We start from the raw sequence: 19574 nt of genomic DNA, 5'->3' as shown, positions 1-19574 counted from the left end.
CAGACAGCTTCCATTTATCTAGACATTTTACCAAGGTTAGGTGAATTGAAAAGAACCACAACAAATTTTAAATAATCAATTGCATTCTGTGTTGCATATGGGTGCATTTGGTTGCAAAACATGTATCAGTCTCTCTTCTCCCATGTGGCAAGTACCCATCTCTCAAAAGAGAAAGGTAGTAGGTGCATAAATTGGGATTTTCTGAGAGAAGAGTTTAAATTGCATCACACTTGCAGAAAAGGTTAGTATACTATCAGTCCAGATGGACTCAAATTGCTTTCATCATGGAGTCCTCTTGCAACGTGATGGCCCTGCATCCACACTCAACACCAGGCCATGTTCAACGGCAGCCTGATCTCCTTTGGCTGCAGAACTGGTAGCACAAGGAACCAGACTCGGGACCAACACACAGACATTTGGATCTCTTCTGTCCTGCCATGGAGGTAGCCTTTCCAAGTAGACAGGATGAACTATATAAGTTTACAAGGCAAGAAGGCATCTACGAAGGCTAACAGAATATTGTGTTTTACACATAGAAATATTAATGCTGAATAAAGAAATTTTCTCTCTAAACATTATTATTGCCAGAGTTTTGCATGTTTAGTTCCAGGCATCCAGCTATGAGAAGGACATGGACAAACAGGTGGGTTGGTGTTTGAAGAAACAGACAGAAGAATACAGGTAACTCCTTTAGAAACAGCTAGACTTGCCAAGTCAGGAAATTACTATGGACCTTATACGATTAGTTGGTGTAAACAACAAATAAAATCAGAAATTATACATCCATACATACACACATACATATATTTTTAGAGGGAAAAACTGCTCAGTTCACAATGTTTAAACTATGTTAACATAGTTAAATCAGGATTGAAGCAGCTATTTATTAACAATACACAACTAGCCAGCAACCAGTGAACTATACTTTCAGGACCAATACCAGCAATCTTAGCCACTTTTAAAATGCCAGGAGACACCTACAAACTTCTAAACACCCTCCACACTGTCCCATAGGTGCCCTTGGGGTGGGGGGATGGGTTCCTCCTTAATATCCCCCAAAGATGATGGCCCATAGCAGTAGCCAGTCTTACCACTGGTAGATTTATCCCAGACTACTCAGTATCCTGCCTTTATAAGTTGAAAATCTATAACTGTCATTCAGTTAAAGCAATCTTTGCTCCGTCATAAATTAGTCTGTGCATCCCATAACAGTGCAAGCAACCAAGCTGCTGCATACATGTGATAACCGCCACCCTTGGGACACACACTTGGACAGCCACACAGACTGCACTGGATTAGCCCTGCCACACCACTGACTAGCTCCTGAAACAAGCTCCTTTCCTGTTTCTATACACTTAAGTTGTAAAATAAGTGTGTTAGCATTAAAGATTTAAATTAGATTATTATTTCTGCCTTCCTAATGCCTATATGTTTTAAGCTCTAATTTTCTGTAAAACATTTTGGTGTCAACATCAACAAACCGGTAAAAAGCTGTGTGTTATATAGTGTACACTGGACTCTCTGCTGTTTGCTGCTGCTGTGACAGTTCTGGTTTCCATGGAATTGAGCAGAACTAAGGTTCAGTGATGCAGTCAAGAGTTAAGACATCCTTACAATATTGTTTTCCCTTTCATCAGGGAAATGTATGCAACCCAAATTAAAAATTGAAAAAAGGGAATTTTCTCTCATGGCACTTTTTTTTCCCCCCTACCACACTGTCTCTCTGCAGCTGAGTACTGTAGCTTATATATCCTCTCCCAGGGTCACCAAACTTTAGGCGGCTTGTAAACTGTTTGACCAGAGTACATAGATATATTGACCAAGCCTGTCATGTAGTATTATTGCTCCTGATTTATCAGAGGAAGGAACTAATTCTTAAGTGAATAAATACTCCCACTTCTGCCGAAATGTTTACAGTCCATGATAACATCATTTATTAACAGGGTTCCTTCAACTGACCAAAAATGAATTAATAATTGATCAGCTCAAAAATACTTCAGCACTTGTAAATCAGTGACAAGTACTATTCAATTTAAGTAAGTTTCTATATTCACATTTAACCTAAAGTGAGATTTACACCAAGTGCTTTGTAAGAAGTGGCTAGAATGCAACTAAATACTTCTATTTCTTTTTGGAATTGCTCTTCTTCACAAAGAATGAGATTATAAATATAATTACAAGATATTCCACTTCATGGCTTCAGTTAAGATATCGGAGTATAGTACATTTCACCTCCTACCTGTAAATGCAACAGCATTTGTTATTATTTGGGGGCATCCTGCTGGAAGCTATAAAGTCAGCCTCCTTCATCCTTAGCAGCCTATACAGACGGTTGTGAAGACATGGTGGGTGGCACAGAGGAGAGAGCAGAGCAATGCACAGCTGCCATAGGCTTCTGGTCCACCTCCTTTACCTTTTGTACCTGCCAAATGATTCTCTCTCTCCAGCCTTGCCAATGTTAAATTATAAGCATTTCAGAGCAAGGAGCACTTAATATTTATATGCTTCCACTCAACAGAGACCAGCTCAGTCATAACCAAAATCTGCCACATTTTAATTCTCTTTTCTGCAATGTTTCCAGCATTGTTCTTCCAGATGAGAGAAGATTCTTTTATTAGTGTTTCTTTCATTAGTATAAGAGACTGTTGTTCAAAGAAACAAGCTACTTCAGATGAGAAGGGCATCCACTGGAAATAAAGGGAGGCAAATTATTGCTATTTGATTTGCTGACTGGAAAGAGTAAAATGGAAACAGTGGGTTTTCACAGAACAAGTGTATTTTATTTCAGTTTGGAATTATGTGTTATCCTGGTTAAATACAGCTTGAGGTGGGAAGGGAAGATGTAACCCATTTTACTGAGATGTTCTGGAATAAGGTTAGACATTAAAAAGGAAAATTTCTTCCCTCCCTTTCCTTAAAAACCTTTCTGTCATAACTGGCCCAACTTTGGGAATACAACTTTGTGATAAATAAGGCTATTTCTGGCTTACACAATATTTGCACAAACAAATGAACTGTATCTCTAAAGGACAGAAGCTAAAGTGGGGAAGTATCAGGAAAATTCTTTCCTTAAGGCAAAGCACATTTCAGAAGGAGAAATTAAATAAAAACATCATTCCTGCCTGTGCACTATCTCCAGTTATGGCAGTATTCAAGCTCATAGCAAAGTGAGGGAATCTATTTTACTCCCTCTCGTCCATTCATTTGGCAAGACAGGGTCAAATTTGCTCTTATATGTGCAGCATTACCACACTGTACCACAGGTCCATAGGTCCCCATCCTGCAGTCCGAACCACACGTTTATGCAACCCAGCATAGACTTGGGAATTACAACGAGACTTTGAAAGGGCTGAATCAGCCACACTGAGAGATCATTTAAATAACTAGGACTTGGTTATCACTTTTCTACAGCTTGTATGAAATTTTCAACTATCAGTGAGAATGAGAAAATATTTTTCAGGAGGTGGAACAACCTGGTTGCAAACTCACAGGAAAAAACAAACAAGTGATTGAGGAAACTAAGGCTAGTTGTAATACCTGAAACCACTTTTTTTTTTTAATAGGTCAGGTTTCAGTTTTTGAAAACGTTTTAACTATAAAGAAAGCATATCTAAAAAAAAAAACCACAACCCACAGTTGCATGAATTCTTAAAGACTGTGCAAAGTATTGTGTGACAAATAACTCTGCAGTCCTCAAGAGCAGAACAGCTGGTGGACTGGTCACAGACGCTGAACTCTGGCGGTTTCCTCCCGGTGTATCTGAATCACTTTAACGCGGTTTAGCATTGGTCTTTAGGTAGAGTGCATGTGTAAACATAGCCTGTCAGTGTGACAGCCAAAGGTTTTCATGGCTTTCTATAGCACTCCAGAAATTAAAGAAAGTTTGGCCATCCCCTAAGAGACTTTGCAGATCTCTTCCTAAATGCTGCTGCCAGCAAAGCATTTGCATAGGCATCTCAACTGCATTCTTAAGGTATATCTTAAAAAGGGGAGCAGGGGAGGGGAGTGTGGTTCTTTCTCCTGCCCTTCATTGTTAATTTGCATTTCCTTAGCATGAACACTATTCCCTGTCTCTTGCATTGCCTACTGAAAATGTTGGACACTTGATGCAAGTTTATTCAAGTCAATATAAAAACAGCAACCAAGGTAGAGCTCCTGGCTCCACCTGCAGCATCTCACACTTGCTAAACCAGTTCTCTGGCACCCACCCCGCAGATCATGTGTTTTTGTTCTCCAGTAATACCCCGTCATAACTAGTTTTTGATAAATCAAATGCCAGCCTTAGCAAAATGTAATAAGCAACTAAATAGCTCATAATGCTTTACTTGGCAATTATATAGATTAGGGAAAAGAAATGGTAAAAACTCTGGCATTTAGACCATTTTAAAGGTTGCTTTAAGATCACTCATAATGGAGTTTTCAGCCATCAGGAATGTTAAATATAATGATATTCACCTTACAGTCTGGTATCCACGGAAGTGAAATAAAATTCAAGGCACAAACTTTTGACAAAGTATTCTGGATTTCAGTTTCCTTAAACAGTTCCTTTCCACTCAGGGATGTATAATTGGGCAATCACTGTATGTTGACATGACAACCTAATTTTCTTAGAGGTGACCTAGAACATGGAGTGTCCTGGGATTTCACTGGGACATTGTGTGATGTTTTATGTACATAATTATCTCAGACTGCAACTCTGGGAAATTATCCATTCCCAGGACAGTGACAAGAGGCACAAAAGCAAGGACTCCATTGCAATCTGACCTGGGCCCCCCATAGTCTGATGGTGCACTGAGCACATAATGTAACTCAGCATTGGAGGCACATCGCCTCACTGTCAGTCAGCTCAGCAGGCCGAGTGAGTGATTTGGGCATCCACGCTTGCCATTTCCTTGGTCAGGTCCCCTGCCTGCAAATACTCCATGTAATGCAACATTTCTCCTATGCTCTTTAACAGCAACATGCACATTTAAAAGAGCATCTCAGGCATTTTACTTCAGGCCGCCCCACAGTGTCACAGCATCACTGTGCTCAGTGCCACCTCCACAGCAACGCAATGCGCGTTGTCCACGGTCTCACCCCAGGCTTGACCACCATCAGCTGCTGCCCAGAGAGCTGCTGTGAAAGCAAGGATCTGGTGGGGAGTGGAGAAAATACATCTCCAGTGACTCACTTTCTTGATAAGAAATAAGAAAGCTGTCTCTTAAATTTTCTCCCCATTGGCTTTTAGAGCAGTTCATCCTGCTCAGTGAAATTGCCTTCATGATCACCAGACAGTTAGGCTCTGGGACAGCTATCACAGTCACAGTAGCTTTTTTCCCTCTGGCAAATCTGCCTGTGTTCAGGCCAAAGCTGAGGAGACTCATGGCTGTAGTTTGTCTACTTGGGCCTGCCACATCCTACAGAGATCTGTCAGCTAAACCACTCTGGAGACTGATTCCTAATCTTTTTCACTTAAAATGAGCTGAATTAGCTTAAAGCATTTAAAGAAGAAAATATTGTCCATGCATTCATGACTGTTGGGGCACAAGTATTTTAGCTGTATCCACCTTAGAAAGCTTCAGCTCTTCAGAAAGATTGCTCAGTAGCTCACAGCCAATTATTCAGGTGCTTTGGTTACTTCACTGGCTTTTCTTCTAATGCCTTTAGTCAAATTTCTAGTGTCATCGCTGACTAGCATGTGGTCCAAAATATCTGAGAGGCTGTCTAGCTCTTCTGCAGATTAGTTTCCTATGACAGCTGTCGTGACGTTAGTTTCTTATGATAACTGCAGGGAAAATCGAACTGTCGCTGCTACCTGTGGGATATCCTGAATAACCTACTGTGAATAGAAGTGAGAATAGCCTCCTACCTGCATATAAAACCCAGAGATTGCTTTTCAAAGATGGTATTTGACCCAAACTGTACTAGGGACGTTTTCACAAAATGTCAGCTGTCAGGAAGCCATCAGCTGCAAATCCCAGAGCTAAACCCATGTGCTCCTGCCCATTTGGAGGAGAGCTGTGAGTCCTTAGCACAGAACTCACCCCGTGTCCAACAGCCATTGCAGCAGTCTTTGCACAGATGCCTTCTGCCCACAGAAAATGCCTGCTGTACCAGAGCTGGAAACCTGAAGCTGCTAAACACCATCACTCACAACAATAATTAATCTCATAATCACCAGCTCAGCTGGTTGTAATTGTCAATATATTGTTTTATGAGCTTCCATTGGCAGGAAATGAATGATTTTTATCTCCTAAAAATGAAATGACTCCCCGGGTGCAGTACAGGGATTATTTATATAGAGAAGAATAAATCATAATGAAAGTGGCAGGAAATAAATAAAAGGGCAATTCTGCTGGCTGAGTGTCTAGAGTTGAAATGTCTATCATCTGAAGCAAGTTTCAAGGATATTTTATACTACTTTAGTTATTTAACCCTAGCTCCAACTTTAATGGGTACTGATTTCTATTTGATTCAGATATGTTAAGTGTCAGGCCATTTGTGCCATCAGAATGCAACTATATATCTAATTTGGAGAAAAGAAAACTAAAATAAAAATGGAAACTCCTACAATCTTCCAGCAAAATATAAGGTTATGAAGAAAAAATAGCTGGTCATTCATCACCGTCAAAGTTGCCCATTAGCTGCACCACTCTGCCAGGGATGTTAGGTACAAAGCCAATAGTAAAACTAAATATCTGTCAGGAAGCATCATTGATCTGCTAGTGAGTGGTATTCACTTAAAAAAAATGAAATTACCAAGTGAAGTGGCATGATGAGACAAGACTCACAATAGGAGAAAAACTAAGATCTGAAGCTGAAACCTCCAATAGAGCTGGGTGAGGAAGCATCTTTGGAAGTGCAAAAACTTTACCATTTGCTTCGCTTCCTCTTACATCTCGCAGATAAAAGCAACAGCAGCATCACTTCCCATATAACACAAGTGCAAGTGGAGGTGTCTTTTTTAGCAGATACAGTGGATAGGGAGAACAATATGACTGGGCCCAAACTTGGCTTGTCAGTTTTCCCTTAAGCAACAGAACTGGTATTTGAGTATGTTTTTCTTTTGTCTTTCTTACATGTAAATAGATTTATGCAATATTTTTACAGGAAACCACAAGTATATTTAAGTCCTCTTTTCCCTTAATTCTCTTGCCCACTAAGCTCATTCCGAGACCTTTTTAGTGTTGTAGTAACATGCCATTTCAATCTTACTTCAGTGCAGTTAGGCAGAGTTTTTCCGAGATTTTGAGTCACAACAGCCATTCTGCAAAGACAGTGACGGTACGTGGAGACCGAATGCCAAAAGAAGTTCAAGGTTTGTCTCATGAAGGGGGCAGCCTTCAGAGATGAGCTTGCATGAGCTGGTAGACCTGCAGATGGGCAAAGAAGTATCCATTGGGCATGCAGACCACCTTGGGAAGTCCTGCAAGCTCCTTCCCCTGTGCAGGTACTCTTGCAGTGTCTCCAAGAGTCCACATGGAGCTCACCAGAGGAAAGCAGGCTAAAGCGAGAATTTAGTCACCAAAAACTTTGCTGCATACATCAGAAATTATTTTATTTTATTTTATTAAATGGTGAAACAAGGTTTTACTGCTAGATCAAAACACTGTCAACAGCAAGGCAGAAACAAAAGCCAAAACCATTTTCCTGCCCCATTAGAGCAACTTTGGTTTAGACTTTGGTTTTCCTGCTGGCCTGTCTCTGCAAAAGTTAAAACTCATCTCCAGAAATACACAATCCTAACTTACCACCTTATCTCAAGGAGCAGCCATATGGTCTGGAGGTGAAAAAGCAGTCTGCATGGTGCATACTGCATAACTATTCAGAGAGATATGTTTTGGTTTGATGACTAGTACAGTCTGCCTGCTCTTCTCTCTCCTTATAATTAAAGCATTATTTTAAACTATATAACATGAATTCATCCTCCTGTGCCTTCAGTTCCTCCTTACAGTTTTTCCCTCTTTTAAATTTAATGTTTCCCCTTTTTTTTTGCCTTCACAGCCAAGAACTGAAACAATTCATTTCACAGCAATCCCTTCTCAATGCTTTTCTAATACCCATGCGCATTAAAACCTCATCCATCATTGTTTTGAGAGAGTCAGCTTTTTAATCAGATCTGTATGTATATTGGTTTGAGCATGTGGCAGTTTAATTACCCTCTTGAATATGTGAAACACATCTTTGTCATATCTACTTATATCTGAAGAGAGCCATCCTATAACACTAATTAAAGAGGGATGATGACAATTTTTCCATACTCAAATTATGTCCCATCTGTCTAGTCATCCTCATGTTCACTCTCTGGATTAATTAAGGGTGGGGAAAGGTTGTTTCCCTGGAGTTTTGCTTAATGCAGGATGAAAAGTCTGTTTTAATGAAGAAACATGCAAAATTCCTTTCTTCTCATCCCAGAGTAAAGCACAGAGAAAAGTAGAACAGAGTCCTTCATTTTGCTGCTGTCTAATCAGCTAGTCATATATTGCATGGCATCAGAAGTTGTGTTTATGCAACGGTTTACTGAAGCTAGCAGCTGGTCTGAAGGGACACACAGCACTGTCAGCAAGTCACAGCTAGACACTGTGCCCCGATATCTGGACCCAGAGTTAAAACCAATTTTGTCTTAATAATATGATTAAAGGACAGAGCGACATAGTACCAAATGGGTACAGTGTGAAAGCACAGCAGTTTTTCAGCATTGTCTTTTATCAGCCTGAGAGTATTTTGCCCATAGACATTTTCTTCAGGTATTTGAGACATGTAGGTAAAATACAAAGCCTTCTGGTCTTGCCTAGTCAGAAAAGTTTTAAAGAATTTATTCTTATTGATGAGACTGGTTTTGCTTCTACCTAAACCTAGCTGCACAGTTCCTGTTCATTTTGAAGCTATTGTACATCCAAGAAGACCTCTCAGATGCCTAAACCATTAATTTTCATCTAAATAACAACCACAAAACCGTTAACACAGGGAAGGATGGAAAGACCTGAGGAGTCAGAACTGTGTGCCACCAGTGAGAAAGGGGCACTACTTGTACCAGAGGCTGTCATACCCACACAGGATTCAAAGAGGAGATGCGCTAGCTGCCGTCACATGCCGAAAATGAAAAATTAGGCAGGAGAAGCAGTGTCAGCAAGGTCTGCACTTCCCTGGCCCTCATTACATCGGTGGGCCGAGCGTGAGAATCATTTTCATCCATTCCCACCTTAAAAGCATTTCCACTGCTGCTGGAGTGGTCCTCCGGACTTTTTCTTCTCCCTTTTTTCTTTTTTTTTTTCTTCCCTTTCCTGAGACTGATGACCAAGTCCTTCACTCAGAAGAATGTGCTGCCACCGAAGACTTTATTAGCTCAGAGGGTGGTGGTGCTTTTATTATCCTGGTTTTCCCCTGTTTGTACAAGGCACTGCAAATATGCTATATGAAATTAATTTATAGAAATGACTGCATAGTATTAATTTAGGGTCATCAATTGCTGAGTCTATTCTGATCCTCTAGTTAGGCCAAGAGATAATGGTGGCTATAAATTTGCATGAAAACAAAGCAGCTAACTATTGAAATCTTTAAAATACATTTCTTCAATAGCCATCATATTTCATTGTCATTGTTCATATACACTATACAAATCTACTTCTCTTTTCAATATTTCTTCCTGCCTAATGTATATTGTTCTATTTTTTTATTTCTCTGGCCTAATACAAAGCTAAACAAGGTGCTTACAAACACTTTACACTTCAATTTACAGATTATCTGCCACATGCTGATCTATTTTCCAAACTACAAGATAAGAAAAATACAGCTTCCCATATATAAAAGATTATTTACATACATTTTTTCTTAGGGGAATGTTGAAGCTCATCATTTTAAAACCTTAAAATAAAATTTTCTAGGGAAGATAATAAACACAAACCAAGCTAAATCCAGAGAGGCAGCCTGTGGCTAGATATTTCAGCAGTTGCTACAGCAGTAGGTTAAAGAAAGCATTCTGCATTCTCAAAGTTTCATTTTGGTGAGGTTTTTTAACCTTGAGTTATTAACAGCACTACAAGACCGTAATTACCAAGGCACAGAGATAAAAACATTTCTCCTGTTTTCCAGTTTTTATAGTTTGCATATTTGACACTATTGTATTCTCACTATCACATTTCGCATTTCTCTTACCATTTTCTCCTCAGTTAGAGCCCAACAGTCACTGATTCTCCCATAACCCTATTTAATTTGCTATTTTATCTTTGTATGGTCTCTCCATCTCTAACAAACTCTTGGATTGTTTTTCATCTGGATCAAAATGCCCTGGAAAGAAAATGAACTCTTCTTTAAGTGAAATGACAGAAGCTCTCTCACAGAGATGTGCCAGCTTACTCCTGCATCAAAATCCTGGGGGGGGGGGAATCAGTTTCTTACTTCTGTCAGCCAAGGGATGTACTCTAAGTACTTCAAATAACTCTTCCAGACCAGCTTAAATCTGCTACCTTTTCTATATGCATAATGTTTTGTGCCACTTACACAGTGACTCTTACCTACAGTTTGAAGTGCTGTTTTCTCCCACACAGCTCTACAAATAATCAGCATCTCACATTTTATTTTTTGTAAGGCTTAAGTTGCACAATTAGATTAATTAGAAAACTCGATAGACTCCTAAGGATTTTGCACCTGGCTCACCGAGTAAGAACACATTCTTTAAGACATTAAAAAGTTCTGGCAAGAAGGATACCTGAATTTCAGCAAGAAATTGATATTTGAGTCCTTAGAGAAATATTCTCTCACTAAGTACTGTGAGGAAATAAGCTGATTTAATAATGGATCCTACTTCTGATATTTTTCATTACCTCCAACCCAATTCTACAACATGAATGGTTGAATAGCATGAGGGGAAATCCAAAGAGATATGAAGAAAATTTTTTTTTTCTTAGTCCAGTATAATCATGAGAAAACAGGCCAACAGAGTAGTATACAATTTCAACCTGTGTGTGTGGGCAACAGGATCACATTTTTTTGTTCTCCTTCTCCCACTCCAAAAGTGTCTCATTATAATGATCAAATGTGACGGTTTCATCCCATCTGTCTGCAAAATATAAAATCCAGTCTTGTAGAAAGGTATGACAGTATTTTTACTTTCAAAATATGTTAGTATGTTTCCTATAAGCTTGCAATTTTAGTACCCTTCCCTCCCCCCCCCACCAAGCTGGTTAATTGTCGGTCTTTTTCTCCCGTTTTTGACACCTTACAAATTATGTTTACAAGATTTTACCTATAAGGACAAATAATAGCTGGAAAGTTATAGTGAAATCTCAGCTTTCACTTTGAAAGAAATAGCAACATTGTACCAATAGCCAATACTGGAAAAGAAATATGAAAAGGAGTGGCTTCACTTGCAAACTACGTTTTAACTAGTCCATCATTATAAGCATTTCTATGAATTTAATAATAGCAGCAATATCCAATATTCTGAACTTAATGTAATAAATGAAGGGTGATCACATTACCCAGTTTTAAAAATTGCTTTACATAATGTAATCACTTACTTGCTGTAATTTAATTTCACTTTGCATCGCTTAATAAATGAATGCTGATCATTTGACATAATTGAATAAGTAGTTCAGCTCATTCTCTGTACTTCTTAGATCACTAAATAGGCTGCTTTTTTATCATCTTCCAGGATGGTATTGTGAGATTTAAGAGTTGGGTTTCATTTCCTCTCTTAGCTTCTTTATTATGCAGCACAATCCCACTCTGTAGGAAAGAACCTAGCCCAGCCCCGCAAGCTGAATTTTTCAAAAGAATTACTTAAAGCTGAGAATCTAAAACCCAGAAATTCTAGACACTTTTCAGTTTTCTGTGAAGTCAGTGAGTCCAGACAACACAATGACTTTCTCCATCTTCTCTCCAAAGTAGGTAGGGAAATGCTCAGATGAGTCTTTTGAACACAGAAAGGCAGAAAACTGCACCTCCTTCCACTTCCTGCATGCTTGACAAAATCAATGTGACCATGCTACTGAAGTTCCTCTGGAAATATACCACAGCCCTCAGACCACCTTGAGCCTAAGGAACACTGAAAGTCTCTCTGCAGCGCAGCAGAGCCCTGGGCATTTTTGGAGTCAAGTAGGCTTTCAGAAGGATTTATGAAAATACCTGGAATTCAGTGCAGGACTTCTACAAATGAGGTCCCAAAGGCCGCCACACCAGTACCACTGTGCTTTTTAGCAACTGGCTCACGATCACACAGGAGGTTGTAAGGATGGAGGGATGAAGCTGTCCCAGACTATCAGCCTAATGACATTACTCTGTTGTAAATTAAATGTTATATGTAGGTGCATGTTCGCAAGAAAATCTTGTTTGTCTCCGTAGCACAGGCTGTGTGAAGACTTGAGGCCAGATCTCACCTAGTATAAGCTGCTTCGGGTCTTCCAGTACCAGAGAAGGTGAAGATCTTCTCTACTTGGAGATGCTGTGTGCAGAAACTCCTTCTTAGCTGTCCTAAAACAGCTTTCCATGGGGACAGACTTAGTCCAAAGGAGCTGTATGGGGATCTCTTCCAAAACAGAAATGTTTGAGAAGAGCTGCTGCTTTTCCCAGCATCCCTTCACCATGTACACAAACCTTAAACTCACTTCCCCTGGGCAGAAATTAGTTATGGTGTGCCTATGGATCTAGTAAATAGTCATCTCGAACTCTTCCTCCAGCGGAAGTGTAAGCTCCTGGTACCTGTTAATATGCCTGAAATGGCTTTTTAAAGACAACAATAGAGCAAAAAGCCTGGAGGGTTGGCTTAAATATTGCATTGTTTAAACAGTTGAGTGAGTTCCTCACTCTTTGAAAGGGATTTTCTCAGACTGTGATTACTTTTCTTGGTTTGTTGGGTTGTTTTTTTTTTAACCTATAATCCAACAAAGCTTCAAAACTGTTTTCATTAATTTAGATGCAGAACTCATACCTTCACTCACAAAGCTGAATTCTGGTGAATCTTCTTAGGAAATAATACATAAATCATGGTAAGAAATTAACAGTTTGAAGTCTAACAAAAAGAGGCATACTGACTGCATCTGTTGAATTATCAGAAGAGATACGAGTTGACATGACTTAAAGGATGAAGAGACAGATGAGGGGATGCCTATATGCAAGTCTCTTGGACATTTCCAATGGTCTACAGCTACCATTTGAAGATTCTTTAATTAGAAAGGAACTTTTTTGAAAGAAATCACTTTCACATACAATGACTAGTTTCAGCTTTTTTGTCCAATCCAAGTCTATGCAGGGCACAAAAGCACTCAGAAGTGTATCTCTTACAATTAATCACTTACAGCTACAAGCTGAATAGCGATCTTTTGACTTGCTGTTATAGAAGGCTCCGCAATAATATCTGTGTACCGTCTCCATGTAAATATGCACACCTATACACAAATTACATACTGTATAGTCAAACATTCTCTCTCTGAAACACTCATAGGTGGTTTTGGAAGGTATTTTCTCTAGGAGTACATAGACAAGAGTGACAAAAATTGAAAGGAATACATGAATGTGTTGATTTAAAGATTTATTATTTCTCCTAGGTTCTCTCCAGAGCTACAGCCTCCTGCTTTCTTCTTTCATGCCTTAAGCACAAAATTAATCTTTCTTTCTCAAACCAGCAGCATATTTTTTTCAAAAACCTTACTGTTCATTTAGCTTTAGCAACAATATGGATGTACCTTGTGTTGACTTGTTTAGCTTGTGCAACCTTCTCCTCTTCCAGCATCCCCACATGGATTTAACTATAGGTTCATACAAATTCTGTGCCAGGCAAGTACAGCCATCTTCCTCCAGTTTTAAGGTATAAAACCACAAACATGTGCTCCTGGATAGCTTTACCTGTGTGACCCTTCCTGACAAAATCAATTTATTCACATGCACAGCTGCTTTTAAAGCTGATCCCCTTAGGTATTAAGTCAGTACATGAAATATTTAGCTTTTCCTCTACTGGAAAAGACAGATGACATCACTCTTCATTACAAAACAAACTTCCGTGGTATACCAGAGCAACATCAAGGCAATTAACCTTGCTGTAGGAACTTTTCAAATTCTTCAGTAAAATTACATGTCTCTATGGAAAACCAGGTTATGTTTCCACAGTGATTTACAGTATACATCAGGCAATAACAGAATGCTTATCTTCTTGAAGATACAGTTATTTTCTTTAAAAAAAAAAAAAAAGAAAAAGGTAAAAGGGAGCCCTCAGGATAAAAACTGATTTCTGACACCTACAAATATTAACAACAGATGACATGAAATCTTTCATCTTCATGCTTCAGACCAAATAAATATCAACTCGGCAACTCTCTGGCTCTCAGAAATGTGCTTGGAAAATGTTCCATTCCTGTGAAAGAGCCATTTGGCTCAAGAGACAATCACACACAATGGGATTTCTTCCTGGTGTTTGAAGTAGCAGATGCCAGATATTGGCAAAGGTCTTACTGTTGGTGTTGCTCTAAAGAAAATACCCTGTTTAGCAAGAAAAAAAGCTTAGCTGTTCCACATAGTATTTTCTAGCTGGTGGAGTTCACCCAACTCAATTTCTAAGAAAAAACACAGAGCATTACACTACAACCTCCTGCTTCATTGCACAGGCAAAAAACCTTACCAGACTATAAAAGTCGTAATTGCAATTAAAGAGTAACTTTAAGTGATTTAACAATATCTATGGGAGGTAGGCAGGAACTGAGTCTTCAATCACCTTCTGGCAAAGCCCACATCTTTCTACTTTGTATTTGTGATACAGAATTTAATTTTAAACTGAAAAGACAATAGTCTTGATGAAGGACAACTCATAATTCCAGAATATGGGTTATGTTCTGCTCAGTTAGAATTAAAACAAGCCATCATTCACAATAAGGAGGGGGGGAAAGAAAATAAAAAAAGAAAAAGAAGACTCCTTCTAGGAAAAAAAGACAGAAAGAAGGAAAGACAGAAAAAGACAGAAAGACCAACAGGCACACAGAAAGACAAAGAAGAAACAGTATAGTTTCAACATGCTCACCATCTGGAAAGGTGAAGGAGTCACAAAGCAGCAATCAATTTCAAAATGGCCGTGTAGTAAAGCCAGTGCTGTCTGCCAAGTTTGGTGGTTCAGTCCAAGAGAGGCATACCAGAAAGAGGTTGTTAAAGGGCTGCAATAATGACTTTTACCTTTCAGCATTAATTTTGCCTTTCTTCTAAGAAAGACGTCACAGTGGAATCACTAATTCACACATAGAATATACAGGTTTCAGTGTACTCTACAAAAGAGTAATCACAGAATGTATTTCCAGCTTTGCAGTGGACAGCAGTTTCTCCCCTTCAAACACAAAACAACACAATTTTCAGAAATGTTGACTGTAAGTCATCTGCTGCCTGCCTATACAGCTGGTCATTTTTACAGATTATGAAAAACATCTGGAGATCCTTTCAGAATGAAACGTGCAATGTATAGATTGCAGTAGTACCTAAGGATTTATGTATCTTATAACACAGAAATACACTGCAATTGCTTAAAAATAATGCCATTTTTTATTTCAAAAGAAGTTACTCCTGTCCAGAAGTAACTATTCAGAATCAAAATACCCAAGTCAACATAAGCAGAAAGGTGTAATAAATCTATTGTTTTCTCTAGCAACTGTCTACTAACAACCATTTCTATCTGTAGTAGGTCTGTCTCATGCATCTGCACACTCTCCCCTTTGTTTTTACCAGGTTTAAGATCTGATCTTCCAGAGGTACATCTAGTATGCAGGGGGGGAAATAATTCCTAAAAGTCATTTCTTATAGTTAACTCCCAGAGATTTTTATTTCTTATTTGTCTTATAATTTGCTTAGTACAGTAAGAGTAGAGGGAGCCATGCATGACCTGGACTTTTAGCAGACTGGAGAGTAGATGAGGACATCCACATTAGTAATTCTCCTCTTTAACCACACTGAAATTGCTTCTTTCCACTTCGCAGTGAAAATATGGGCATTCCCCCCCTTTTTTTTTTTTTTTTTTTAAGACATTCTGGCCCAGAACCTGTGAAGGAAGTTGCAAGGAATAAGAATTGATCTGAGAAGAAAAATATTCCCCTTAGGAAAGTCAGGTGGTAAAAAGGCACTACATCCACTCCACTCTTCCACCTTTCTTTTTTCAACAAACTCTATTTCTGCCTGGACCAGTTGCTGTCACTTCAGTTTCATTGCATCTTTGTAATATCATAACAATAACTTTGCATCACAAAACATTTATATGCCAGGGTACCACAAAGCCATAAAGACCCAATTGCAGTGCTTAATTAGACAAGTTTTATTTACTGCCACATGCATCCTATTTCAAGCAAACAAATAAATATTTCCTTCTATTATGTTACTCAAAAACACAGCTATCTTCCTTTTTTGCTTTGAAATATTCATTCTTTTTTGGAAGAATTACTCACTCCTAATGAATTAGTTTTTTTCCTTTATTTAAGTCAAGGTCTTTATTTTTTTATGAAGCAGCCCTGCGGTATATTTCATGTTTGGTTTCCACATATTATTATTAAGCCTGCAAGACCTGACCTACGTCCTCTGATTCCGCCCCCCATGAAAATCAGTACCTGGTGATTTGGGGTCTGAAATTTGTCATAAGATACCTGACATTTGGTAGAAAATTTAAAGCAATAATTATTTAGCTGACTATTTCTTCAAGTGTTAGGGGAGTTGCCCAGTCCAGTGGTTTTTGTGACCCAGGTGGTTTCCCTGTTCCCAGCCTGGTAAAGCCTAACATGGTGCATTTGTAGGCCCTGGAGATTCCCTATATACACTTACCAAAGGATGCAGCTGCTGTAGTTCCCATTCACAGGTTAGTAGTGAGGCTGAGAACATTTCCCAAAGAGGCACATATGTACAAGCACGCACAACCAACACAGGCAGAGCAGAGCCTTTACCAGCACTTCCCTAAACACTAACAGCACCGACATAAACAAGAATATGGATAGCCCATACGCTGACTTAGTCCCTTTCAGCACATGCAGACTAGAGTGAGACCCACAGAAAATGGATAAGAAGCGGATTTAGTAAGAGTAGGGCAGATGTACCTTAAGAAAAATCAGCATATTGCTGTTGTCATCCAAGCATGCATATGACCCCACATAACTTTCCAAGGAAGGAGAATTGACTTATTCCTTGCTTTGACACAAAATAAATTAATAAATACAGACAAACTTTCTTCTTTCTCTTTAATGTGGGAATTGCTTCTGTGCAACTCCCGAGAACTATACCTCCTGCTGTATGTCATCTTATTAGTTGTTCTGCTGCTGTTAAATGTATCTTCTCCATTTAGATTGCACCCTCATGCCACTTCAGAAATTGGTATTTATTTTCACTGAAGAATAAGTTAGTTTTTAAACCAATGTTTGAAGGAGAAAAAGAAAAAAAGTGTTAAACTTCATCTAAAGGGCTTCTTTTAGAAATACCAAAGCATTAAATGCAAGTTTGAAGGTGAAGGAATCTGTTCTTCAAGATTCTAGTACAGTTAAGACTTGTTCCAAAAGTTCAGGTCAGGACCTCACAACATGTTCCCCTGAGCAAGACATACCTCAACCTACTGCTTCCACTACATTCACATACAGTAGTTTCATGTGTGCACATGCTGAAGACCCTCCCCTCCCTGCTGTGACTTCCAGCAATGAAGCTTTTCAGATACAAGACACTTATTGAACAAGAACTGGGAGGAAACTGATCTAATATTGTAACACTAAAGAAAAAAAATCCAGCAGTGATCAATTAGTTTGATTTACATGCAAATATATTTTTTTTAAAAGTTTTCTTCCAGTGCAGCTGCAGAGTGGTACAAAACCAAGGAAACATGCAACATGTTCAGCAATGTTGCCAGTGTGCAGGTCTATGAGAACGTAGATGAGTCCAGAATTCGGAAGTCATGGAAAGGCTGATGCCTCATGAGGATGCCGTTGCTGAAACCAGCCAACAGCTCTAAGACGCTTAGCACAGTACAGCACCAAAATATGTAGAGCATGACAAAATGCAACTGGTCTTCCATCTTCTTTAGGCAGCCTTCCTGAAAAAGCTGCTCCAGATGACCTAAGTCACCCCTGCAGTGAGAATACTTCTCCTTACAGCAGCTTTCAGGGACACGAGTTTTTTCAGCTGGAAGACGCCAAGAAGCAGCTGTTGCCTTTAGCCAGTCTGTGTAGTTTTGGACCCCACAACACTGCAGCTTCCTCTGTACTGCATCCACAGCCCTGCTGCCAGGACCCTGGGAGTGTGTCCCATTGTACTGATAGACGAGGTAACCCATAGTGCTTTCCAGCTCAGAAGCCATCCGAACAGAGTAGAACTGTGCCAGAACCACCGAAGAAATTTCCAGGCAAAGAAGCACCAGCAGCAAGTACATGAGAGCACCTTGCCGATAGCGGGACATCTTAGCAGAAATAGAGATAGCCAAAACTCCAGTAGGTAGCAAGATAAGTGCAGCTGCAACAGCCAGCCAGCCCGGGAGAGACAAGAAAGACTCCTGAAATAAATATCTGTAGTTCTTGTACATCAGGATCACAAAAACTCCACCAAAGGCCAGAGCTGCAGCAGTGCCCCAGAAGATGAAGCCTAGGAACCTCAGCAGAGATCTAGCAAAGGACCTGAGCCAGGAGTCCTCATAGCGCCACAAAGATGATGACAACACCACCACAGCTCTAACTCTCCTCATTCTGCTCACTGCTAGCAGCCTAAACCCTCACCACCACCATTTAAGAGGTTTCCACCCCACTTATCCAGGTGCAATAGACGACATCTCCACCCAAAAACAACTTGCAAGGGAGCAACACTGATGAGACTCACCCAGCACAAAGGCTAGGCCCTGCCTGCATCAGCTAACCACATGCTGAGCTTGTTCAGCATAGCCTGGAGAAACCAGGAGGGCATGTGCCAAGCTTTCGAGAGGTCATTTACTCTGCTGTCATTGGAGACACTTGCATTTGAAGGAAGAGGACAGCTGAAAAAGGCTGCACCTTTACTACATTCATGTGTTAAAGACCTAACTATAGAGAAATAGTCAACGTGGTAGCCAGCAGTGCTAGTTCAGATCACTTAGACTGCCCAAGTGAAAGAGGTAACCCAACTATCAATCCTACAGCAGTAGCCAAGATGGCAACAAATGCACAAGTCAGAGTCATTAACAAAGGAATAGTTTAAGCAGAGCTATTCAATCAGGGATCTCTGTAGGTAACACTCACCTAGGCTCATTATCCTTCCCAATACATTTACCACTCATTAGGTTTTATGAGGGGCATAATGATGTTAATAATATTTTTCTCTTTCTTACTCAGCAAGATTTCTGTGTAGATTACTTCAATTACTCAAGACACCTGGATGAGAAATCCCGACCATTTCACACATGTACCCCTCAGTTTGCATCACTAGTGATTTGACTGAGTGCTGTAATGACTGAATATAAACAACAGTGAGAACTGTATTAACTTTTCCTTGTGTGTAAAGAAACTGAATTACACACCAGCTAAATGACTTCACAACAATCCCAAAGGGAATTAACACCACTTATCAGCCAGCAGAAGAGCATTATTACTCAAACATGTGATACAGAAGAGCCAAGCAGGATGGGAAACCTG

At 39.6% G+C, this 19574-nt stretch overlaps 1 protein-coding gene across 1 annotated transcript; it reads right to left on the bottom strand.

Annotated features, from left to right (window-relative positions):
- Positions 1-17836: 17836 nt before the first annotated feature.
- On the bottom strand, positions 17837-18655 carry LOC103921044 (tetraspanin-3-like). Its single transcript, XM_009328943.1, has one exon. The coding sequence runs from the start codon at positions 18653-18655 to the stop codon at positions 17837-17839; it is 819 nt and encodes a 272-aa protein (XP_009327218.1).
- Positions 18656-19574: the final 919 nt, after the last annotated feature.

Source organism: Pygoscelis adeliae, unplaced genomic scaffold (genome assembly GCF_000699105.1).
Source record: "Pygoscelis adeliae isolate BGI_AS28 unplaced genomic scaffold, ASM69910v1 Scaffold127, whole genome shotgun sequence".
NCBI classification, from domain to species: Eukaryota; Metazoa; Chordata; class Aves; order Sphenisciformes; family Spheniscidae; genus Pygoscelis; species Pygoscelis adeliae.
Note: the sequence above shows the minus strand (reverse complement) of the source record. Positions and strands in the feature narration are given on the sequence as shown.